We start from the raw sequence: 25,765 nt of genomic DNA on the forward strand, positions 1-25,765 counted from the left end.
TGCTCGCGCAGTGGATTTCTGCTCGCTCAGCTGATTTCTGCTCCCTCGAGTCTACATGACTTTTGACAATTTGGGGGCGGAAACCAAGGAGGGCACTGACCCTCTTATGATTGGTCACTTTCATCGTAATCGCAACCACAGGGACATCTTTGTACCTTGATTGACAGCTCTCATTACAGGAAGCACGGAGTCAAAGGATCTGACGGAGTTTTTTTTTTAGTTTTTTTTTTTAAATGAATTTAAACTGTATATAAAATCCTTAAAAACTTTGAAAGGTCCTAAAGCACAAAAAATATATGATACCCTAAAACACTTCCCAACTAAGATAAATGGATGAACAAAGACTGAATTCTCCCCTTATGTCATGTTATATTATAATTCCTTATCGTTTATTTATTAAAATGTTTATTTTGCTTACAAATATCCTTATTTTTGTACTAAGACTACATTTATATTCTTGTTGTATTAAGAGCTGCTCCCTCTGACTATATTGTCCTTGTATCCTATTCTAAAGAAAAGGAAGTTATGCAGCCATGTTTGTCTGTAAATCTTGATATTTCAATAAAAATAAAAAAACTCCGTCAGATACTTTGACTCCGTGCTTCCTGTAATGAGAGCTGTCAATCAAAGTACAAAGATGTCCCTGTGGTTGTGATTACGATTAAAGTGACCAATCATAAGAGGGTCAGTGCCCTCCTTGGTTCCACCCCAAATTGTCAAAAGTCATGTAGACTCGAGGGAGCAGAAATCAGCTGAGCGAGCAGAAATCCACTGCGCGAGCAAAACAGCAGTCCGCGAGCAGGAATCCACTGCGCGAGCAAAACAGCAGTCCGCGAGCAGGAATCCACTGCGCGAGCAAAACAGCAGTCCGCGAGCAGGAATCCACTGCGCGAGCAAAACAGCAGTCCGCGAGCAGGAATCCACTGCGCGAGCAAAACAGCAGTCCGCGAGCAGGAATCCACTGCGCGAGCAAAACAGCAGTCCGCGAGCAGGAATCCACTGCGCGAGCAAAACAGCAGTCCGCGAGCAGGAATCCACTGCGCGAGCAAAACAGCAGTCCGCGAGCAGGAATCCACTGCGCGAGCAAAACAGCAGTCCGCGAGCAGGAATCCACTGCGCGAGCAAAACAGCACTCCGCGAGCAGGAATCCACTGCGCGAGCAAAACAGCACTCCGCGAGCAGGAATCCACTGCGCGAGCAAAACAGCACTCCGCGAGCAGGAATCCACTGCGAGAGCAAAACAGCAGTCCGCGAGCAGGAATCCACTGCGCGAGCAAAACAGCAGTCCGCGAGCAGGAATCCACTGCGCGAGCAAAACAGCAGTCCGCGAGCAGGAATCCACTGCGCGAGCAAAACAGCAGTCCGCGAGCAGGAATCCACTGCGCGAGCAAAACAGCAGTCCGCGAGCAGGAATCCACTGCGCGAGCAAAACAGCAGTCCGCGAGCAGGAATCCACTGCGCGAGCAAAACAGCAGTCCGCGAGCAGGAATCCACTGCGCGAGCAAAACAGCACTCCGCGAGCAGGAATCCACTGCGAGAGCAAAACAGCAGTCCGCGAGCAGGAATCCACTGCGCGAGCAAAACAGCACTCCGCGAGCAGGAATCCACTGCGCGAGCAAAACAGCACTCCGCGAGCAGAAGCCGCTGCGCGAGCAAAACAGCACTCCGCGAGCAGAAGCCGCTGCACGCGAGCAGGATTCCACTGTACAAGCAGAGTTAACCTGTGAGAGTATGCCAGGCGCTCGCTCGCAGCTACCTGTACACCTCTTGGTTGTTGAATTTGTGCGCGAGTACTTTTATCATGCCAGCTGAAGGTTCATTTTTGCGCGTGTGAAATAACATAATGTGCTCGTGAGCATGTCTTACACGCTCATAACTTTTGACTAAAAAATAACGCCATAGTTTTACCGCTGAAAAAATCTCTCTTCAGTGATGTGGAATAAGATCGCGGGAGCTTGGTGAAATCGCTTTACCGATAACTGTTGGACTCGCTGTCTTATGTTTTTTTTATTTTATTTGATCCTATTCAGCCTCTCAGGTATGTTCTTTATGCTATTGTGTAGCTAACTGTTGATGTGTTACGTTAACAACATACCGGACACATATTCAGCCTGTTGTTCTGTGTGCTATTGTGTGTAATGTTAGCTGAATAACTTAAATGCCTTCTGTTTTAATGAATTAAAGTCTGTTTAAATAACTTTTTCTTGGTCTTGGATTTTGTTAAATAAATTTCTAAATAAATGTGACTTATAGTCCAGTGCGACTTATATATGTTTTTTTCCTCGTCATGACGCATTTTTGGGCTGATGCGACTTATACTCCGGAAAATACGGTACTGAAAAAAATAACTTTTGCACGATATTCTAATTTTTCGAGTTTCACCTGTATATACATATATATATATGACTTCAAGCACATGAGATAATAAGCAATTAGTAAATAATACGATTAAATTAATGATTCAATTCAATGAAATGAAATGACTTGTTTTAGTAATTACTCATATGATTTAAAGGTCTGATGGTTCTGCACCTTTGCGACACACAGACACGTCCAGCACGCCGTCGTCCAGGCAGTTCTTGGGCGTGACGCAGAACCCCTGGTTCTCCGGGTTGTTCTTCCCGCTGGCGAGCACGTCTCGAGGAGGAGTGAACCGATACGCTGGGATTCCCTTCACCTCCACCTCCTTCTCAAAGCGCATGTGGATCGACCTGCGGGACCAGACACACAACATCAGCACTAGCTCTTAAAGGGATAGTTCACCCAAAAATGTAAACTCTGTCAGTAATTACTCTCCCTCGTGTTGTTCCAAGACCTTCGTTCATCTTCGGAACACGAATTAAGATATTTGTGATGAAATCTGAGAGCTGGATCACTCCTCCATAGGCTGCTAAGGGATTGAAACTTGTTCCCCGAAAAGTTATTAAAGACATCGTTAAAATAGTCCAAGTGACTACAGTGTCTCAATCTTAAGTTTATCAAACGACGAGAATACTTTTTGTGCGCAAAAACCCCCAAAAATAACGACTTTGTATCAATTATGCATTTCCTTCTCTGTGTGCCTCGAGTCAGTTAAACTAGTGTGATAGCGTAGAGCTTCTGTGTTTTAAGATTTTTTGTGATTTCTGATTTCTCTCTCTCTCTCTCTCTCTCTCTCTCTCTCTCTCTCTCTCTCTCTCTCTCTCTTTACCTCCTCTTTACTCTCTCTCTCTCTCTCTCTTTACCTCCTCTTTACTCTCTCTCTCTCTCTCTCTCTTTACCTCCTCTTTACTCTCTCTCTCTCTCTCTCTCTCTCTCTCTCTCTCTCTCTCTCTTTACCTCCTCTTTACTCTCTCTCTCTCTCTCTCTCTTTACCTCCTCTTTACTCTCTCTCTCTCTCTCTCTCTTTACCTCCTCTTTACTCTCTCTCTCTCTCTCTCTTTACCTCCTCTTTACTCTCTCTCTCTCTCTCTCTTTACCTCTTCTTTACTCTCTCTCTCTCTCTCTCTCTCTCTCTTTACCTCCTCTTTACTCTCTCTCTCTCTCTCTCTCTCTTTACCTCCTCTTTACTCTCTCTCTCTCTCTCTCTCTCTCTCTCTCTCTCTCTCTCTCTACCTCTTCTTTACTCTCTCTCTCTTTACCTCCTCTTTTCTCTTTCTCTCTCTCTCTTTACCTCCTCTTTACTCTCTCTCTCTCTCTCTTTACCTCCTCTTTAGTCTCTCTCTCTTTACCTCCTCTTTACTCTCTCTCTCTCTCTCCCTACCTCTTCTTTACTCTCTCTCTACCTCTTCTTTACTCTCTCTCTTTACCTCCTCTAAACTCTCTCTCTCTTTACCTCCTCTTTACTCTCTCTCTCTTTACCTCCTCTTTTCTCTTACTCTCTCTCTCTCTACCTCCTCTTTACTCTCTCTCTCTCTCTTTACCTCCTCTTTTCTCTCTCTCTCTCTTTACCTCCTCTTTACTCTCTCTCTCTTTACCTCCTCTTTTCTCTCTCTCTCTTTACCTCCTCTTTTCTTTTACTCTCTCTCTCTACCTCCTCTTTACTCTCTCTCTCTTTACCTCCTCTTTTCTCTCTCTCTCTCTCTTTACTCTCTCTCTCTTTACCTCCTCTTTTCTCTCTCTCTCTTTACCTCCCCTTTACTCTCTCTCTCTCTTTACCTCCTCTTTTCTCTTACTCTCTCTCTCTACCTCCTCTTTTCTCTCTCTCTCTCTCTTTACCTCCTCTTTACTCTCTCTCTCTTTACCTCCTCTTTTCTCTCTCTCTCTCTCTTTACTCTCTCTCTCTTTACCTCCTCTTTTCTCTCTCTCTCTTTACCTCCCCTTTACTCTCTCTCTCTCTTTACCTCCTCTTTTCTCTTACTCTCTCTCTCTACCTCCTCTTTTCTCTCTCTCTCTCTCTTTACCTCCTCTTTTCTCTCTCTCTCTCTCTTTACCTCCTCTTTACTCTCTCTCTCTTTACCTCCTCTTTACTCTCTCTCTCTCTTTACCTCCTCTTTTCTCTCTCTCTCTCTCTTTACCTCCTCTTTTCTCTCTCTCTCTCTCTCTTTACCTCCTCTTTTCTCTTTCTCTCTCTCTTTACCTCCTCTTTTCTCTCTCTCTCTCTCTTTACCTCCTCTTTACTCTCTCTCTCTTTACCTCCTCTTTTCTCTTACTCTCTCTCTCTCTCTCTCTCTACCTCTTCTTTACTCTTACTCTCTCTCTACTTCCTCTTTACTCTCTCTTTACCTCCTATTAACTCTCTCTCTCTTTACTATCAAATCTCTATCTATCTCTCAGGTAACATTTTACATATATGCTGTACACAATTAATGATATAAGTTATTTTAAGTGTAACTATAACCATATTTTGTCATTAAACCTTTTCAATTACAAATAATGTGCTAACTAGTTTTGATTTGGTATTGACTTGGAAGTGCTACCTATTGCAATACAGTATTGTCACTCTCTATAGTAATGCTCTCCCACATATAAAGCTGTTGTAACTGCGCTTATTTCCGTCGTTGGTATGAGTGTCAGTGGGTGGAATAGACAAGAAATGTACAGTTTTCTACCATCATGCTAATAACGTTTCTTTAGTCATTCGGCAGTCTTGCAGTCTGAACCCCTGCAGCAAATACACCCTTAAAGTGATAATACGGCGGCCTAATACAAGGTTAATACTTAACCTTGACCCTGAACAAGGCCCTTGACCCCAAATATTTACGATCAAGTGTTCATTTTTAAAGAAGCATTAGGAAACAAACCAGAATCTCATAATGTGCTCATGGGCGTTTGTTTTGAGCTGAGGAAATGAGTTTTCCAGACAGCCCGCCTGATTAAATTATGTATAAAGGTTACACACGCCGTTCAGACGGACGCCTTTCCCTTTAAATCCAGGTGAGGAGTCAGTGGAAAAGGACAAGGACAGCTGTTCCCGCCAGCACGATAACCCGGGGCTCCACTGTGAATGAGCAACTGGGTTAAAAGTGGCTTGAACACACGCCAGACTGGAGTCGTACTCGCAAAACCATGTGTGAGCGGCCCGTCACGCCAAGACTGATGGAAATCTCTCGCACCGAACAAAGATGGGCGTTTCAGGTCAGAGATCCTGCTGGAAATAGCCCAGGGGCCAGCAGGACTCCAGGTCAAAGGTCAAGGGTGACTATATGGTGTATTAAAATAAGAGTCACTCGTCATACATCATCAGATGACTCGCATTACTCTGAATTAATGGAAAATATATTGCAGTTAAATTAAGTCTTTGTATTTATGAAGTTGTTTTATTTGAAAAAAAAAAAACTGGATTAAAAATATTTAAAAGACAAATGGAGAGTGAAAATGAAAAATTGAACTGCATTACTTTAAATAAATTATAAAATAATGTTATTATCCATAATAAATTACTGAAACACTATATATTCATTAAATTATTTTTCAAAACAAAAATGTTAAAGGTAAAAGTAAAACAAATAAAATTACTGATCTGAAATAAAACTGATCCGCATTACTCTGAATAGACTTAAAATAAAATAAAAAATAATTGATAATAGTTAATATATAATATAATATGCAATACATAAGTGTTAAATAAATAAATGATAATGTATAAAGTTTATGTTATTAAGTCTATATATTTTATGAAATTACTTTTTAACTCACAGAGGGGAAATTAAAAATGGAAAAACATTACTTTAAATAAATAAAAAATAGAATTCAAATATTGAATGAATAAATAAAAAACAAATTTTAGTAAATTCTATTATTATTATCTATAAATTTTATGGAAAAAGGTAAAGGAACAGGTAAAAAAAGATTTAAAAAACAAACATACAGAGGGGAAATTAAAATCGGAAAAGCATTACTTTAAATAAATTGAAGAAAAAAAACATGTAAATGTTAAATAAATAAATGATATATTATATATAATTGTAAATAAATAAATGATAATGCATTAAATGCATATAATTTACATATGCATAAATAATTTCATTTTATGACATTATTTATTGTAAAAGTTAAGGAAATTAAAACCCTATTACTTTAAATAAATTAAAAATGACTTATTTAAAAAAGTTGATTTGTGTAAAGCACCCAGCTGTGAGCGCTGGAGCAATTTACTCTCTTGCTTAAAACTGCAATCATATTGTAAAATCCCAGCAGACTGTATATTTCTGTAATGATGTTGCAGCGAATGAGAGTAAAGTTATATTCCCACATGGATTCGGGTCTGGAATTCAGGAGGTTCGGACCTTTGCTTCAGTTTCATGATGATCTCTCATTATTGGAGGAGAGGTCGAGAGGAATAACGACACACGTATTGTGTAATTTCCACATATTGTGATATTAAAAGGGAGCTTCAGACATTCGGCTGATTTTCAAACATATCTTGAGCTGTTCGTCCAGCAACACTTACACAAAATCAGTACTTTGGCTTTTATTATGTACAAACCTATAATTATACATATTCTCAAGCTACTTGATCATATTTCATGAACAGCTAAACCTTTCTTAAAAAGACATTTCAGCAAATACATAAGTGTATAAAAACATTTCAATAATAATAATAATTATTATTATAATTATAATGATAATACTTTATATTTCTCTTGTAGAAATATTCCATGCATAATAATAATAATATTTTATTATATTTCACTTGTAAAAATATTCCATAATAATAATAATAATAATACAATTTTACTTTAGATTTCTCTTATAGAAATATACAATAAATAATACTAATTTACTTAACATTTCTCTTGTATAAATATTCCATAAATAACAATAATACTTCATATCTATCTTGCATATTCAATAAATATTCCATAATAATAATAGTTTACTTTATATTTATCTAATATAAATATCCCATAAATAACAACAATAATAATTTACTTCATATTCATCTTGTATAAATATTCCATGTATAATAATAGTAATAATTCATATTTCTCTCGTAGAAATATTCAATAAATATTCCATATTATATGTTAATATTTTACTTTGTATTTCTCTTATAGAAATATCCCATAAATAATAATACATTTACTTCACATTTCTCATTTAAATATTCCATAAATAATAATAATACTTCATATTTATCTTGTATAAATATTCCATAAATAATAATAATAATAATTCATATTTCTTTTGTAGAAATATTGAATACATATTCTTGTAGAATACTTATAGAAATATCATATACGTAATCCTGATTTATTTCACATTTTTCTCGTAGAAATATTCCATAAATAATAATAATACTTCATATTTATCTTGTATAAATATTCCATAAATAATAATAATAATAATTCATATTTCTTTTGTAGAAATATTGAATACATATTCTTGTAGAATACTTATAGAAATATCATATACGTAATCCTGATTTATTTCACATTTTTCTCATAGAAATATTCCATAAATAATAATAATAATAAAGAAAAATAATTTAATTTACTTAATATTTATATTATATAAATATTAAATATTATAATTATTAATAAATATTATAATTATTATATATAATAATAATAATAATAATAGTTTGATTTACTTCAAATATCTCTTGTAGTGATATTCCATAAATAAGCAATAGTTTTTCAGCTGAAAGCTCGAAGAACGGCTGAATCTGAATCTGAATCTGAATCTGAATCTGAATTTGAATCTGAATCTGAATCTGAATCTGAATCCACCTCAGAGAGTCAGTTGAGCTGGTAGAGAGAGTTAAGCAGCTCATTGGAAACATGTGGAAACAATTTCTAGGAAGCTCTCATGAAATGTCTTGAGAACAGATGCTCTTCACATCACATTACGACATGTTCAGGAGGTCCGGCTCGTGATTTATTGAGACTCTAATAACCGCACGCATGTGATGTGCTGCCAACAACTGTTCGACAGAGAACAATCACACACAAACATCACAACAACAACAACAACAACATCTGCATGACTTCATCATCCTGCTCAGAGCCTCACACTTTTAACTAATTAAATTAGATCGATGTGAACTCTCACAGATCAGATGAACTAATGCCATAAAGCCCTGTTTTATCGGTAACACTTTACAATAAGGTTCATTAGTTAATGTATTAACTAACATGAACTAACAATGAGCAAAACATTTGTTACAGTATTTATTAATCTTTGTTCATGTTAGTTGATACAAATCCAGCTGTTCATTGTTTGTTCATGTTAGTTTACAGTGCATTAACTAATGTTAACAAGCACAACCTTTGATTTTGATTAGTAAATGTTGAAATTAATATTAATTGAGATTAATAAATGCTGTAGAAGTATTGTTCATTATTAGTTCATGTTAACTACGGTAGTTAACTAATATAAAGGGATATTTCACCAAAAAAGGAAAATCCTGTCATCATTTTCTCAACCTCATGTTGTTCCAAACCTGTATGAGTTTCTGGTTACACTTTATTTTGATGGTCCCTTTAACACATTCTGTTGACTATAAGTAATGTTGCACCTTCATGTCTACTAACTCTCAGTAGAGTATTAGTAGAGTATTAGTAGAGTATTAGTAGACTGGTAGGGTTAGAATAAGTTGACATGTAGTTGCAAAGTTACTTATAGTCAGTAGAGTGTGTGTTGGAGGAGCATCACACTAAAGAGTTATCAGATATTAAGCAGACTGTACACTATAATGACTGTAATGAGAGTTAATTGACATGTAGTTGCGAAGTTACTAACAGAATGTTCAAAAGGGACCATCATAATAAAGTGTTACCGAGTTTCTTTCTTCTGCTGAACACAAAAGAAGATGTTTTGAAGAATGTCGGTAACCGGACGGTTGATGGTCCCCAGTGACTTACATAGTATGGAAGAAAAAATACAATGGAAGTCAGTGGTGACCAGAAACCATTCGGTTACCGACATTCTTCAAAATATCTTCTTTTGTGTTAAGCAGAAGAAAGAAACTCATACAGGTTTGGAACAACGTGAGGGTGAGAAAATGATGACAGGATTTCGTTTTTGGGTGAAATATCCCTATAATTAATGAACCTTATTGTAAAGTGTTACCGTTTCATCTGCAGTTCTGGCTCTGAAAGCACTGACTTCATTACTAAAGCTCTGCTGAATGCATGTGTGTGAGTGTGTGTGAGTGTAATTATGTGTGTGAGTGTGATCATGTGTGTGAGTGTGATCATGTGTGTGAGTGTGTGTGAGTGTAATTATGTGTGTGAGTGTGTTCATGAGTGTGAGTGTGTGTGATCATGTGTGTGAGTGTGATCATGTGTGTGAGTGTGTTCATGAGTGTGAGTGTGTGTGATCATGTGTGTGAGTGTGATCATGTGTGTGAATGTGATGATGTGTGTGAGTGTGATCATGTGTGTGAGTGTAATTATGTGTGTGAGTGTGTGTGAGTGTGATCATGTGTGTGAGTGTGATCATGTGTGTGAGTGTGTGTGAGTGTGATCATGTGTGTGAGTGTGTGATCATGTGTGTGAGTGTGATCATGTGTGTGAGTGTGATCATGTGTGTGAGTGTGATCATGTGTGTGAGTGTGTGAGTGTGATCATGTGTGTGAGTGTGATCATGTGTGTGAGTGTGATCATGTGTGTGAGTGTGATCATGTGTGTGAGTGTGATCATGTGTGTGAGTGTGATCATGTGTGTGAGTGTGATTATAGGCTTGTTCGACTTGAACCGGCGCTGCACAGACCGATCGGTTGATGACATCAAAGTACCGCGAGAGCGATTAGAGAGCACACGGCTCCTTATGCTTTTGAATAGCTCTCGCGGTACTTTGATGTCATCAACCGATCGGTCTGCGCAGCGCCGGTTCAAGTCGAACAAGCCTCATGTGTGTGAGTGTGATTATGTGTGATCATGTGTGTGAGTGTGATTATGTGTGATCATGTGTGTGAGTGTGATCATGTGTGTGAGTGTGATTATGTGTGTGAATGTGATCATGTGTGTGAGTGTGATTATGTGTGTGAGTGTGATTATGTGTGATCATGTGTGTGAGTGTGATCATGTGTGTGAGTGTGATTATAGGCTTGTTCGACTTGAACCGGCGCTGCACAGACCGATCGGTTGATGACATCAAAGTACCGCGAGAGCGATTAGAGAGCAGACGGCTCCTTATGCTTTTGAATCGCTCTCGCGGTACTTTGATGTCATCAACCGATCGGTCTGCGCAGCGCCGGTTCAAGTCGAACAAGCCTTTTGTGTGTGAGTGTGATTATGTGTGATCATGTGTGTGAGTGTGATCATGTGTGTGAGTGTGATTATGTGTGTGAGTGTGATTATGTGTGATCATGTGTGTGAGTGTGATTATGTGTGATCATGTGTGTGAGTGTGATTATGTGTGATCATGTGTGTGAGTGTGATCATGTGTGTGAGTGTGATCATGTGTGTGAGTGTGATTATGTGTGTGAGTGTGATTATGTGTGATCATGTGTGTGAGTGTGATCATGTGTGTGAGTGTGATCATGTGTGTGAGTGTGATCATGTGTGTGAGTGTGATCATGTGTGTGAGTGTGATCATGTGTGTGAGTGTGATCATGTGTGTGAGTGTGATCATGTGTGTGAATGTGATGATGTGTGTTGTTGTAGGGCTGAGCAAATAGGCAGAACTCTTTACTGCCCTAGTACTTCAAAAAGCCTTTTAAAGGTATACATGTGAATTAAACGTGGCACAATGGCCCTCATCATCACAGTATGTTAATGCGTATCTAGTGCAAGGGATATCATCAATATGCGGATCGAGGACTGTTGGGTCACTCCAGGCACAGGACGGTTCGGTCGGGAGAGACAGAGTCATTTGCACCTCAATGACACGTCTGTACCATTTGCTTCACGGGACATATGCTTTCATATACAAACTGTTTATTTACTAGTGTGTTCTAATATGTAACTATGCCATGTTTGGTCTAATCTGACCGCTTATACACTGAAATTAATGGTGGTGAACTTAATAGAGATATTAAAGTATCCTAACGTACAATCTAGGTACTATTGGTTAAACATGCATTGAGGAGAATATGTTAATGTTTTCTTGATCACCACCCATTTGCCTCATTTTTTGGTTTCCTGTTGGTCGGTTTCTGTGTTGGTGTTCCACTCATGTTCAACAATGCTTTGCTCAGGGTATAGGAAGGAAAGGTAACTGTTGATCTTGGAGAAAGGCTTTAACACCACCACTCCCGCACACCGGTGCGTAACCGGCCTCGTTTGCACAACCGTACATTATTTGTTACAACTAACTTAAGTTTTCAGTACAGTATGTTGTTCCATCATACTGTCTGTATGTTTAAACATGTAACTTAATAAATAACTTTGCCTGCTTTAAAGGCTTTGAGAATTTTTCCTTTTATCACTGATGATGTTGAAAGCTAAAGTGATTACAACTTTTGTTATCTAAACGTTCAGGTTAAATCCTACGTTTTCCTATCAGTTCTAAGAAAGACCTTTAAAGAATAAGAGGTTAATAAGAGTCAGATTAATTATATTGGAGTCAGATAAATATTTGAATTATGATCATGTGACCTGCAGAGGTGGGGGGTGTATGCGTGTGAGTGTGATCATGTGACCTGCAGAGGTCAGGGGTGTATGCGTGTGAGTGTGATCATGTGACCTGCAGAGGTCGGGGGTGTATGCGTGTGAATGTGATCATGTGACCTGCAGAGGTCGGGGGTGTATGCGTGTGAGTGTGATCATGTGACCTGCAGAGGTCGGGGGTGTATGCGTGTGAGTGTGATCATGTGACCTGCAGAGGTCGGGGGTGTATGAGTGTGAGTGTGATCATGTGACCTGCAGAGGTCGGGGGTGTATGCATGTGAGTGTGATCATGTGACCTGCAGAGGTCGGGGGTGTATGCGTGTGAGTGTGATCATGTGACCTGCAGAGGTCGGGGGTGTATGAGTGTGATCATGTGACCTGCAGAGGTCGGGGGTGTATGCGTGTGAGTGTGATCATGTGACCTGCAGAGGTCGGGGGTGTATGCATGTGAGTGTGATCATGTGACCTGCAGAGGTCGGGGGTGTATGCGTGTGAGTGTGATCATGTGACCTGCAGAGGTCGGGGGTGTATGAGTGTGATCATGTGACCTGCAGAGGTCGGGGGTGTATGAGTGTGATCATGTGACCTGCAGAGGTCGGGGGTGTATGAGTGTGATCATGTGACCTGCAGAGGTCGGGGGTGTATGAGTGTGAGTGTGATCATGTGACCTGCAGAGGTCGGGGGTGTATGCGTGTGAGTGTGATCATGTGACCTGCAGAGGTCGGGGGTGTATGAGTGTGAGTGTGATCATGTGACCTGCAGAGGTCGGGGGTGTATGCGTGTGAGTGTGATCATGTGACCTGCAGAGGTCGGGGGTGTATGAGTGTGATCATGTGACCTGCAGAGGTCGGGGGTGTATGCGTGTGAGTGTGATCATGTGACCTGCAGAGGTCGGGGTGTATGCGTGTGAGTGTGATCATGTGACCTGCAGAGGTCGGGGGTGTATGAGTGTGAGTGTGATCATGTGACCTGCAGAGGTCGGGGGTGTATGAGTGTGAGTGTGATCATGTGACCTGCAGAGGTCGGGGGTGTATGCGTGTGAGTGTGATCATGTGACCTGCAGAGGTCGGGGATGTATGAGTGTGAGTGTGATCATGTGACCTGCAGAGGTCGGGGGTGAAGACGTTCAGTCGCTCTTCTTTGGTCAGGAACGTGTGGAAGGCGCTGCCGTCGGAGCCGTTGATCATGTTACTCTGGTTGGTTTTCCAGAACGACAGCATCCTGAGACACGAAGCACATGAAATCAAACATCTGCACTGCAGCGCTTCATCGAATATAATATTCAGCACAATCGGGGAATTACTTTTGTCCCTTCCAGGTGAAAATGCGTCCGAAGTCCAGGTAGTTCTGCTCTCCGGTGTGATACACAAACTCTCCATCATCACTGCCGTTTTTCTGAAAACACAACGACAATATATAATATTAACAATGCTCTCACAACAAGGTTAACGATGTTTTAAATTATTAACACCAAAGAGATCTACAGTTATTTAAGATTACTTGTGCGACAGCATGTGGAAATGTAAAAATTATTCATTATTTGCTATTTTAAAGGGACATTGTGTAGGAATTTCTCTCATCTAGTAGTGAAATTGTATTTTACATTCAAACGAATTGTGCTCTCCAGTGCCTCGCTTTTTCAAATGCGTGTTGCATCTACGGTAGCTGTTATGTACCAAAAAGCTATGACAGGATGTCTTCTAATAGCACTTCGTTGAGTTTTCCTTCGGGTGAACAGGTTTGTTATTTCAAACAAACTGCAACTTGACACAACGAACAAACGAATGTTACAGTATGAATAATAACAGTGCAATGCAGCCTTTAAAACTTGCCGGGGCCGTGAAGCGCCTCTCACTGCTCTGATCCTCCGGTTCTCCTGCTTTCAGTCACGTGACGCTGGCTCTGAACGAAAACACGTTGTGGAAACGCGTCGGCCTAGTACTTTTTGACCCTCTCTGCTATTATAGTTTTTCAAGATGGCGGAACGACATGGAAGCCTACATATACATGTATATAAAGATAATAAATTCTTCGTTTACGAGGATAAGTCAGATAATTGGCAGAGGTATTTGAACACCATTGAGGACATATTTATGAATAAAAAATTTTGATTTTAGATAATAAAATACCTAAAAAACTACACACTGTCCCTTTAAGGAAAATAGTTATATACTTCAAAAGTTCTTACAATTTTTTTTTTAACCATCCATATATATCGAGTAACACTAAACATACTGGTTCTTCTAAAAAAAATTTGAATGATTTTTAAAAAATTGTAAGAATTAATAAAGGTTTAATTAAAGATGTAATAAATTATTTTACTGTTATTTTAGGGCAAAACTATTCAGTCAAACTGAAATGTATGTGATTAAATCATCAATTCACTTTAAAATCATGTTTGTCATTCAGTTTTTCATGATCTGGTGAATAATTTTTAAACATATTTTAATATAGTAAATATAGTATAATTATTATTTTATAAAACAAATTATAAAATATAAATAATCTATTAATCAAATAAAATATATTATATTATATATTTTAAATTATATTATCTTACTATGTTAATATAATATGTAATAAATTGTATTATTATAAATTAGTTTATATTATATTATATATAATATATAATTATTATATTATAAAATATAAATTTACATGTAACTATTTTATATAATAGTATCAATATTGTAATACAATATAGTGATGATGTGTGTATATATATATATATATATATATATATATATATATATATATATATACACACATATACATACCACATATACATATGCTAAAGTTGACTAAAAAGAGGAATAAAAAATCATCTTTTGGAAATTGATCTTAATGCCTTAATTTAAAAAATGAGGAAAAATCCAACCTTTAAGGACACCAATTTTCTTTGTGAATGAATAATGTGTCGTAAATAAATAAATGTTCTTCCTTAAAATACAGGTTGCGTAAGTCAGGACACCCCTATGTTAAATTCCCATAGAGACAGCAGATTTTTATTTTTAAAGGCCAGTTATTTCATGGATCCAGAATATTATCCATCCTGATAAAGTTCCCTTGGCCTTTGGGATTAAAATATCCCACATCATCACATTCCCTTCACCACACCTAGAGATTGGCATGAGGAACTTTCCATAAGATCATCTCTCAATGCTAATCAAACCAGCTATTAGCCTAACTGAAATAACACCATGCTAATCTCTAGATATGATGAAGGGAATGTACACAATTCAACAATTTAACATAGGGGTGTCCGGACTTACGCAACCTGTATTTTAAGGAAGAACATTTATTTATTTACGACACATTATTCATTCACAAAGAAAATTGGTGTCCTTAAAGGTCGGATTTTTCCTCATTTTTTAAATTAAGGCATTAAGATCAATTTCCAAAAGATGATTTTTTATTCCTCTTTTTAGTCAACTTTAGCATGGGTGTGTTCACTTATGATATCCACTGTATGTGTTTGTGTGTGTACATATATATATATATATATAAACATATACACACACACGCACACATGCATATAAATTCAAGACACATGTGAGCAGTGGTATAAAAAATGTTTCAATACAATCATTACCATTTTACATTTAGTTTAATAGACTTTCTTAAGAAAAATAAATGTGGAAAAGAAAGCCGAAGCAATCAAAGAAACATGAGGATGGTTAGCTTTACAAACTCCATTAAAACAGGATAACACTGAACCGCTGCTGTGTTTTGAGGACGTGTGTCTCGTGTGTGTGTTTGCTCGATCACATGTTCCTGCAGATTTCTTATTCTCTTTAGTGTAACACATCGTATACACAAGTGTACCGACAGTGCAAGTCTCTGTTACATGGCAGTATAACAACACAATATGTGCATAATTAACAGTACACATAAATAACAATATAAATATTTTAATAAAGTGCAGTGCAAGGGTAAGCGAGGTGTATTGGATGTATCAGATGTTTGAGACTCACGTTGAGCATGAGGCCGAAGTTCTCGTCGGCGTCAGGCTTTATGGTGCGCAGGCGAGTGAGTAACGGGTCCTTGAAGCCCCACAGCAACTCGTCCACCGTGTGTGTCATGAACATGGTGGTGCCGATGGAGCCCATGTACATGGAGATGCCCGAGGACACCCAGAATCCCATGCCTTTGATCCGATTCATCACGGCCTGAGTGAGGAAACCAGAACGTGAGAATCAGACCAGCGAGAAAAACACACTTTAACCAGCTTCATCCTTCCCTCGCGGGTCAAAATGACCCGAAGCCCTAAAATTATACCTGATTAATTATTTTTTGGTCCAGAAAGCTTATTTTATTTCATTATAATTTTTTTTTTATATTTCTTAATGCAATTTGTTTGGAGATTTTTTTGTTATTTTTTATTTTATTTACCTTTAAATTACTAGATCAATAAATAATAAATAATTAGTAATTTAAGCAAATTCCTCACATTCTTTCAACTTAAATTCAAAATAACTCACATTTTCATGCATAATGCTTTTAATTCAGCTTAAAATATCTTACATCGGTTGTCTTTGCCAACCTCTGGGGAAATAATGATATAACATGATGTTTCATGACTCTAGATGGCCTTATAGCTCTATATGGAGCAAATGAGCGCTTCCGCTGGGTCCTAAAGTCAGTTCCCTTCAGTATGCATTCAGATACACATGCACATATTATAAAATCTTTAGGTATTTTAGGATTTTTAGTTTGAATTTTGAGCATTTTTAGGTTTTTCTATGTGTAATGAAGCGTTCCTCACATTCCATTCATTCCTAAGGGGTCAAATTGACCCGTGAGAGAAGGATTTGTTACTTTTTTAAATTTCAACCACAAAACTCCTGCAATCCATAAAATGTTTTGTGTGTATGTATGTGTGTGTATTCGTGGTTCAATTGCAACAAAAGTCCTGAGGTCTTGGACCCCTCTAATGAACACTCAATTTAAAAAAAATTTCCATGTCGGCATGACCCAAGGAAAGAATGAAGGTTAAGCATGTCCTCATTAACTTTAACTGTGTTCTCACCACCGCTGGGATGTTCACGGTCGTCACCAGATCCACGCTCGGGTCTCCGACTGACTTCTCACGCACGAAGACGAAATACTTGGGCGTATAAGCGGCGACCTTCGTCCCGTTCTCCACGAACGACACGTTGTGTTTGGGCCTGTACTCTCTGCAAACAGTATTATATCCTATTACACTGACTTTTAGAGGCATTATGAGAGTGAAGAGCTGGTGAAACATTCAGTGAAGGTCCTTGCACAATCAGTCCGAAATTTTCACACGTTATAAAATAAATACGACTTCACGTTGTGTCAATCACCTTAACACACTGCCTCCGAAACTTTCCTCTGTCATAAAAAAAAATTTGAATTGGGTTAGATTTTCTGTGTTTTTTCGCAGAAAATATATATATATATTTTTTATGTATATTTATTATGCTTTAAACAACAAAACAATACATTATACACTTTGGAGTCACGAGAGCAAAGAAAACATAAAAACAACAGCAACAAAAAAACATAAAAAACATTTGTATCATTCAAAGACAGTCTCAAAATCTTTAACATTAGTACTAGATTGAATAGTAGAAAAGTAATTTTCCAATTCTTTAAGGACTACTGAGAAAAGGGGCTTTTTGTTAGAAAACTTACACTTAGCAATGTGAAATTTGACTAATAAAATTAACAAATTAATTACAAAAGCCTCCTTATTCACACCGTTATCATACTTTAAATATCCAAAGATTACATTTTCAAAATGCAAATCAAAATTAAAGAGTACATTTTCGTTAATAAACCGACACCTCATATCATAACTTTTTCCCATGACTACAATGCCAGAAAACGTGGGATATTTTGAGAGGTGTTTTGACAGTTCAGAGCCACAGAATAACGAATACGGAAAAACGCACATGAAATGTTGGACTCGTTGTGCAAGGCCCTTGAGAATGAAACCAATAAAACGGCTGTATAATGCATATGAAGATTGTAGGACAGAAAACATTATCTATAAGTACAGGATGTGGAGTATAACTAAATTAATCATGATTCATTCTCTATGGCTCAACGTCAGGTCAGATCGATCCCTGTTGAAGTGTTTTCTGTTTGCTTTGAATTACCCAAGTTCAACACAAACAGAGCGTCCTCGACTGGCCTTGGTTAACCGGCGGAGAGTGTGTCGCTGGTTAAGGTAACGGCTACAGACTTTGATATTTGTTTAAGGTGTGCCATGAAGTCCTGCAGCGTAACGAGAGCACGACTGCAAACTGTGACTGCTCATAAACCATTCACTGGAACTCAGAGTTTAACATGCATATTCACGATTCTTTAGAAAAGACAGAACTGAACTTGAGAGTTATTTACCCGTATTACATATATATATATATATATATATATATATATATATATATATATATATATATGTGTGTGTGTGCGTTAAATATTATATACATGTTATATACGTGTTATATATATATATATATCTTTTTTTATAATATATTTTGTTTAATTTATTATATAAATATTATTTTTTTTATATATGTATTGATATATTAATTGTATAAATTAATATTAAATATATTATATTATACCATATTTTATTAAATTACATGTTGCTATATTATATTATAATACAATATAATAACAGTACATTTTATAAAATAATTATAATTTATTTTATAAAATTAATACAGAAAAAACATTTATAGACAATTTATATATTATGTACATCAAATATAAATTTATGTTAACAATTAATTAAATATATATTACAATATTTTATATACAGATATAATTATATTGGTTATAATATATTTATATTAGAAAATTATATTATATGTTGCTATATTATATTATAATACAATATAGATCCAATAATAGAATACATTTTATAAAATAATTAAAAAAAACATTATTAATAATTCTAAAAAATAAATAGTCTATAAATGTTTATCAAATATAAATGAATGTTTATATATATATATATACACATACATACACACACACATTTTATGCAGTTTAAAATTATATACTGTAATAAAATATTCTTTATAAATAAAATTAATATAATGTATAAATAAGGTATAAAGTATATATTGTGATTATTTTATTACATTAATGAATATTATAAATTATATATATATAAAATTTAATTCTTATTTATTTATTAATTTTTAGTTTAAATGCATGATTGGATTGATGCTAAAGACACAAGATTAAAGAGATTTCATAATGCAGAGAGTAATTTCCATAGATCACGTGTGCTGTGATGTTAGCACAGTAATAACTTCAGATATCAGCCGTTTTACGACGCAACTGCAGGAAACGTTATGAGCTTTTGTTAGTTTTACTCTCTGTCTTTAATTACAGAACAATAAATTGCTGGAATGTTAATTAATTCCACCTGTTAAAACTGATTAGATGGCTGGCCTGATATTCCCGACGCCAGCAGAAGACTCAGGATGACTCAGGAAACTGAATAGCTTACGCTGGACTTTCCCTGTGAGCATTTTAAGATTGAACAGCATCTCCAGTTTTGTGCTGAGATCCGCACTGGACTCGAATCAGACCGTCAGCACTGTGTTACTGATCAGAAGACAAATCATCATGAAGAATGATCTCATTCTGCCTCGGTCACATGACCAAAGCAAACCGAGTCACTGCGCTCGCTCGATTCTGTGTGTCGTTGCATCTCCGACCACGTCTGGCCATAATTGCAACTATGCATTGCATGTTATGTTGTTTTGTCATCCTATGTTGTGTTGATTTATGTTGTTTTTATAACAAAAACATAACATAGCAAAACATAACGTTAAGTATTGTTATATGTAATCTTTTTCTATCTGTTTTAGAACAAAAATAACAAAAACAACATAACAAAAAATACCATAACAAAACATGTAATTTTGTTTGTTTTTTATGTTATGTTTTTTTTTAAAGACGCAACGGAACGTAACACAACAAAACATAAAACATAACATAAAACTTAACTTGTTAAGCAGTAGAGTGGGATTTTAGACCAATGAGGTCCCACTGTGGGCGAAGCTTCATAACATAACAAAAGATGTAAGGTAATGTAACATAACAACAAAAACAACGCAAAATTACATGTTTGGTTATGGTATGTTTTGGTATGTTTTGTTATATTTTATGTTGTTTTAAGACGCAACTTAATGTAACATCACAACATTAAACATAACATAGTATGTTATGCAGTTGTGTAGAGTGGGATTTTGGACCAATGAGGTCAGTGTGGGCGAAGCTTCATAACATAACATAACATGTAACATAAATAACATAACATAACAACATAAAACATAGCATAACGTAAGACATGCTATGCAGTTGTGTAGAGTGTGATTTTGGACCAATGAGGTCCCACTGTGGGCGGAGCTTCCGAGTGCAATTGCAAACAACCAAAAAAGTGACCCAGAAAAATGCCCTGCCGCTTATGTTTGGCTGGTCAGGACAGAAAGCAGAGATTTGAGCGTGTGATGTACCTGTAGGTGTACGGCCCCATCTCAGTGAGGCGAGCTTTGGCTTCTCCTTTCAGGAAGGCGTCAGGGTTGGTGACGTTGAAGAAGAAGAACTGCATGAAGACTGGAGGCGGTGGATTCTTCCATGTGGCAAAAACTTTACTGCCTTCTGTCAGCGTGATCTCCTGAACACACAAAACACACAATCTCTCCAGATTCAATAGGGACGTTTTACATTATAGGATAAACAGGAGTTAGTTAATCTTTAGTACGATGCAAAGTTGATGAGATCACGACTAGCTAGTATTCTCGTCAATTTGTTGTTCAACCACGTTGGCTAATGATGTCACGCAGGTGGTGGAGTAATAACTTCTTTTAATTTATCCGTTTTTTTTCTAATTTTTCTCAGTGATTTGGCTTTATTTCCAGATTCAATCATAGACCCGTTCTTACATACTAGAGCAAAATGGACCAAAAACATTACATAGCAAAACATAACATCTTAAGTTTTATTAAATGTTTTACTATGTTATATGTTGTATAATATAAAACAACAGCAAAACATGATTTTTATATTGTTTTCTAAAATAAAAAAACAACAACATGACATTTTGTTTTGCTATGTTTTCTGATATTATTATAACAAAAAATAACATACAATTATAATAAGTTACAGTATATTTCGCTTTATTATGTTTTATGTTGTTTTATAACAAAAAACATAACAGCAAAATAAAAAACAACATCAAAAACATAACACAGCAAAACCTAACATCTTAAGTTTTATGTTATGCTGTTTGTGATATGTTGTAAAATATAAAACTTAACATAACAGGAAAACATTTTATCTTTTGTTATGTTATTTTCTAAAATGAAAAACAGAAACATGTTTTGTTGTAATATGTAATGTTTTGCTATGCTTTATGCTATTTTTATAACATAAACATAACATGCTACAGTAAATTGTCCTGTTGTTTTATAACAAACATAACAGCAAAATATAAAACGACATAGCACAAAATAACATCTTAAGTTTTATAGTATGCTATGTTTTATGTGAAATATATGTTGTAAAATAAAACAACATGACAAAAGATAGTGTGTTTTGCTGTTGTTTTTTTATGTTGGTTTCTAAATTATAAACATAACATGTTTTGTTGTCATATGTAATGCTTTGCCTTGGTTTATGACATTTTTATAACATCATTTATGATACATTTATAACATAAAAGACAGCAAAAGATATACCATATCTTGTTTTTATGATATTTATCTTGTTTTTATAATATAAAAAACAAAATATAAGAAATAAAATGACAACATAAAAACAAAACACAGCAAAGTTATGTTTTATGTTATAAAATACAAAACAAACAAAAAACAACATGCTATGATATGTCATTCATCACACTGGAAATAGAAGGTTAAGCTGAGCACATTGCATTGTGGGACACAGTATTTAGGCCGGGTGTCACCTGACCCAATGCGCTACATTGTTGCTTACTCAAATGTAACATTTCTAAATTCCTCAAATCCTGAAGTTCATTCTCATCCCGTTTGTTCCGCCTCCACCTTCAGCTGAAGAACCAGCAGAAACATGAAGTATCACAAGAGCTATGAAAGATATTCAACCATGACTGTAATTAACAGATACTCTGTAACCAGACCATCTGAATCCACCCGTCCAGCACTGGGTCAAATAACACTCAGATAACCTCGACCCAGCCTGTGCACCGGGTGACTGGACCCTCGAGGAGCGTTGAGACATCGATCCCTTCTCGTTTGCCAGAAAACAGGCCAGAGATCACAAACAGCACAACCCAGAAACCAGCTTTATAGTGACTCAGCACAGGACACACACACACTCTCAAACACACACACTCTCACACTCTCTCTCACACACACTCTCTCTCACACACCCACACACACACACACACACACACTAACTCTCACTCACTCACTCTCACACACACTCTCTCTCACACACACACACACACACACACACACACTTACTCTCTCTCACACACACACACACACACACACACACACACACACACACACACACACCCCTCACAGATCACATGACCATCAGCTCATACTCATTCCTGAACATTTCTTTTCTTCACTTTTCTCATGTAAATCCACCAGCCAAGAGCTCTAGAAAAAACGCTGAAGTATTCGTCCAGAACAATGATGCGTTTATACTAATCTAAGCTTCACTGCTATTTAAGACACTTTCAATGGCCAAAAGAGTATTTTTATTATAAGTCAAAATCCAGCCACAAAATCCAAAGAACCATACATATTCGATTAATAGAAAATTCAAAAGAACAGGATTTAACATTACACATGTCTTTACTGTCAATTTTGATCAATTTAATGCATTGATTAATAAAAGTATTATTATTATTATATATTTTTCATCTTACTGACCCCAAACATTTGAGTGCATACTTTACTCTGCTATAGTCATGATTTCTCATTTTCCTTCTGCAATCGAAAGTATTTCATGAAATAGATTATTAAACAAGAAAGCTCTAAAGTAAAAGTTATTGTACGGTGCCAGCAGGGAAAAACATGCTGGATGCAGATAAGAAAGGCAACAAACCATATAAATGTGCATAGGTAGTAAAGTAAAGGAAAAACATTTCAGTTCAGATATGACTCAGTGCTGACTTATCAAACACCACTAACTACAGTGTGTGTTCTTAACAGACGGAAGTGGAGAACAAACCGCTGATGTTCTCTCCCTCAGGCCTGTACTCCCTTCTGTAGTTTGTGGGTTGTGTTTGACTCTCTAGAACTGAAGGAATAAGATCAGACACACTGACGCCACAAACACAAACTGAGCAAGCGTAGCCAAACAATTCGTCATAATATCTGTGACAAAAAATTCATTGCTTTTCTAACTAAAAATTACAGCACAGGGGGAGTTGCAAAGGGTTTAATCAGGCGCTTCATTTGTAGAATCTTTTAGAGGTTCCCATTATGGGATGAGGATAAAGGCTCTTTTAAATTGAGTCAAGAACCCTATAGTTCTATATAGAACCACATTGGACCTTTTTGGAATAAAGTTTCTTTAAATTGAGTCAAGAACCCTCAAGAGTCAAGAGTTCTATATAGAACCACATTGGACCTTATGTTACGATGTGCAGTTGAAGCAGAGATGAGGCAGGATCCAAATGCAGCACACACTCTTTATTCGTTGAACTGAAAACTAGGCAAAGACTAGGAGCAGGACGTGCAGGCGGCCCGGGTGGAGCTGGCTGTGCAGGTGACCAAGGTAGAGCAGACCCTTCGGGCGGCCACGGCGGTGAAGACCCTTCGGGCGGCCACAGCGGAGAAGACCCTTCGGGCGGCCAAGGCGGTGAAGACCCTTCGGGCGGCCACGGCGGAGAAGACCCTTCGGGCGGCCAAGGCGGTGAAGACCCTTCGGGCGGCCACGGCGGAGAATACCCTTCGGGCGGCCACGGCGGAGAAGACCCTTCGGGCGGCCAAGGCGGTGAAGACCCTTCGGGCGGCCACAGCGGAGAAGACCCTTCGGGCGGCCACAGCGGAGAAGACCCTTCGGGCGGCCACAGCGGAGAAGACCCTTCGGGCGGCCAAGGCGGTGAAGACCCTTCGGGCGGCCACGGCGGAGAATACCCTTCAGGCGGCCACGGCGGAGAAGACCCTTCGGGCGGCCACGGCGGAGAAGATCCTTTGGGCGGCCACAGCGGAGAAGACCCTTCGGGCGGCCAAGGCGGTGAAGACCCTTCGGGCGGCCACGGCGGTGAAGACCCTTCGGGCGGCCACGGCGGTGAAGACCCTTCGGGCGGCCACGGCGGAGAATACCCTTCGGGCGGCCACGGCGGTGAAGACCCTTCGGGCGGCCACGGCGATGAAGACCCTTCGGTCGGCCACGGCGGAGAATACCCTCGGGCGGCCACGGCGGAGAAGACCCTTCGGGCGGCCACGCCGGTGAAGACCCTTCGGGCGGCCACGGCGGAGAAGACCCTTCGGGCGGACAAGGCGGAGAAGACCCTTCGGGTGGCCATGGCGGTGGCCTACTGCCACCCCCAAAAAAATTATTGGGGGTAGCTACGGGGTCAGGGCAAGGAGCTTGGGCGGCACCAGCAGGGACAGGAGCTTGGAGAAGGCCTCTGGGCTAACTGGAGGTTCAGGATACGAACTCAGGGGACTGTGGGGCGCAAAGAGTCTTCCTCCTCCTCTTTTGAGAGCGAGAGGGCGCTGGACTGGACGGGACCAGCGGCGAGGGCTGTGGACTGGACGAGACCAGCGGCGAGGGCTGTAGACTGATAGAGACCAGCGGCGAGGGCTCTGGACTGGACGAGACCAGCGGCGAGGGCGCTGGACTGGACGGGACCAGCGGCGAGGGCTGTGGACTGGTAGAGACCAGCGGCGAGGGCTCTGGACTGGACGAGACCAGCGGCGAGGGCTCTGGACTGGACGAGACCAGCGGTGAGGGCTCTGGACTGGACGAGACCAGCGGCGAGGGCTCTGGACTGGACGAGACCAGCGGCGAGGGCTCTGGACTGGACGAGACCAGCGGCGAGGGCTCTGGACTGGACGAGACTAGCGGCGAGGGCTCTGGACTGGACGAGACCAGCGGCGAGGGCTCTGGACTGGACGAGACCAGCGGCGAGGGCTCTGGACTGGACGAGACCAGCGGCGAGGGCTCTGGACTGGACGAGACCAGCGGCGAGGGCTGTGGACTGGACGAGACCAGCGGCGAGGGCTCTGGACTGGACGAGACCAGCGGCGAGGGCTCTGGACTGGACGAGACCAGCGGCGAGGGCGCTGGACTGGACGAGACCAGCGGCGAGGGCTGTGGACCAGAGATGGGGACTCGAGTTTGAGACTCGGACTCGAGTGCGACTTAAGTCGCACACACAGTGACTTCAGACTCGACTTGAGACTCGTCCTCGAAAGACTTCAGACTCGACTCGGACTCGAGCTGCGGGACTCGTGAACAATGTTTATTTTTAAGAAACGTCTGATGAGCACGCTGTTATTCCCCTCCCTCTGACCCGTTACCTAAAACCTGCCTACATAACACGTACTACGTGCGCGCGCGCGGCCACACATGAGAGGACAACAAACAAACATGTCGACTGCACCGGCCGTTGCTGTGCCATTCATCGTCAGCTTTGGGTTTAAAAACTTCAAACAAGACGGGCCAAACAAAAGAAGCGCTCAATGCAAAATATGGGGTATCTGCGCGCGTGCACCTCATGGTGTTCCAGAGCGCGAGAGGTGGGTGTACGAGAGAGAGAGAGAGAGACGTGCGAGAGGTAGTGCTGCGCG

The 25,765-nt window shown here is 39.0% G+C and overlaps 1 protein-coding gene and 1 long non-coding RNA gene across 12 annotated transcripts in view; both read right to left on the bottom strand.

Annotated features, from left to right (window-relative positions):
• The window catches only part of scarb2b (scavenger receptor class B, member 2b), a 46,391-nt gene that overhangs the window by 16,383 nt on the left and 4,243 nt on the right, over positions 1–25,765 (bottom strand). For both annotated transcript variants that reach the window (XM_077221343.1, XM_077221344.1), the window contains exons 2-7: positions 20,483–20,643; positions 17,008–17,155; positions 15,953–16,147; positions 13,282–13,373; positions 13,080–13,199; positions 2,533–2,711 (exon numbers count right to left, since the gene is read on the bottom strand). In XM_077221343.1, coding sequence (XP_077077458.1) covers positions 2,533–2,711; positions 13,080–13,199; positions 13,282–13,373; positions 15,953–16,147; positions 17,008–17,155; positions 20,483–20,643 — 895 coding nt within the window. The remainder of the gene's footprint in view (positions 1–2,532; positions 2,712–13,079; positions 13,200–13,281; positions 13,374–15,952; positions 16,148–17,007; positions 17,156–20,482; positions 20,644–25,765) is intronic.
• Positions 3,216–4,701, bottom strand: LOC143730785 (uncharacterized). Of its 10 annotated transcripts, none has more exons than XR_013200616.1 (4): positions 4,353–4,701; positions 4,084–4,254; positions 3,841–3,902; positions 3,216–3,318 (listed from the first exon to the last, which is right to left on the bottom strand). It is a non-coding gene; the product is annotated as an uncharacterized LOC143730785 (long non-coding RNA). The 10 variants fall into 10 exon arrangements; XR_013200620.1 differs by lacking the exon at positions 3,216–3,318 and adding an exon at positions 3,395–3,424; XR_013200613.1 differs by lacking the exon at positions 3,216–3,318 and adding an exon at positions 3,453–3,530.

The sequence above is a fragment of the Siphateles boraxobius genome, unplaced genomic scaffold, assembly GCF_051911475.1.
Source record: "Siphateles boraxobius isolate OS27281-9 unplaced genomic scaffold, OSU_SipBor_1 81, whole genome shotgun sequence".
NCBI classification, from domain to species: Eukaryota; Metazoa; Chordata; class Actinopteri; order Cypriniformes; family Leuciscidae; genus Siphateles; species Siphateles boraxobius.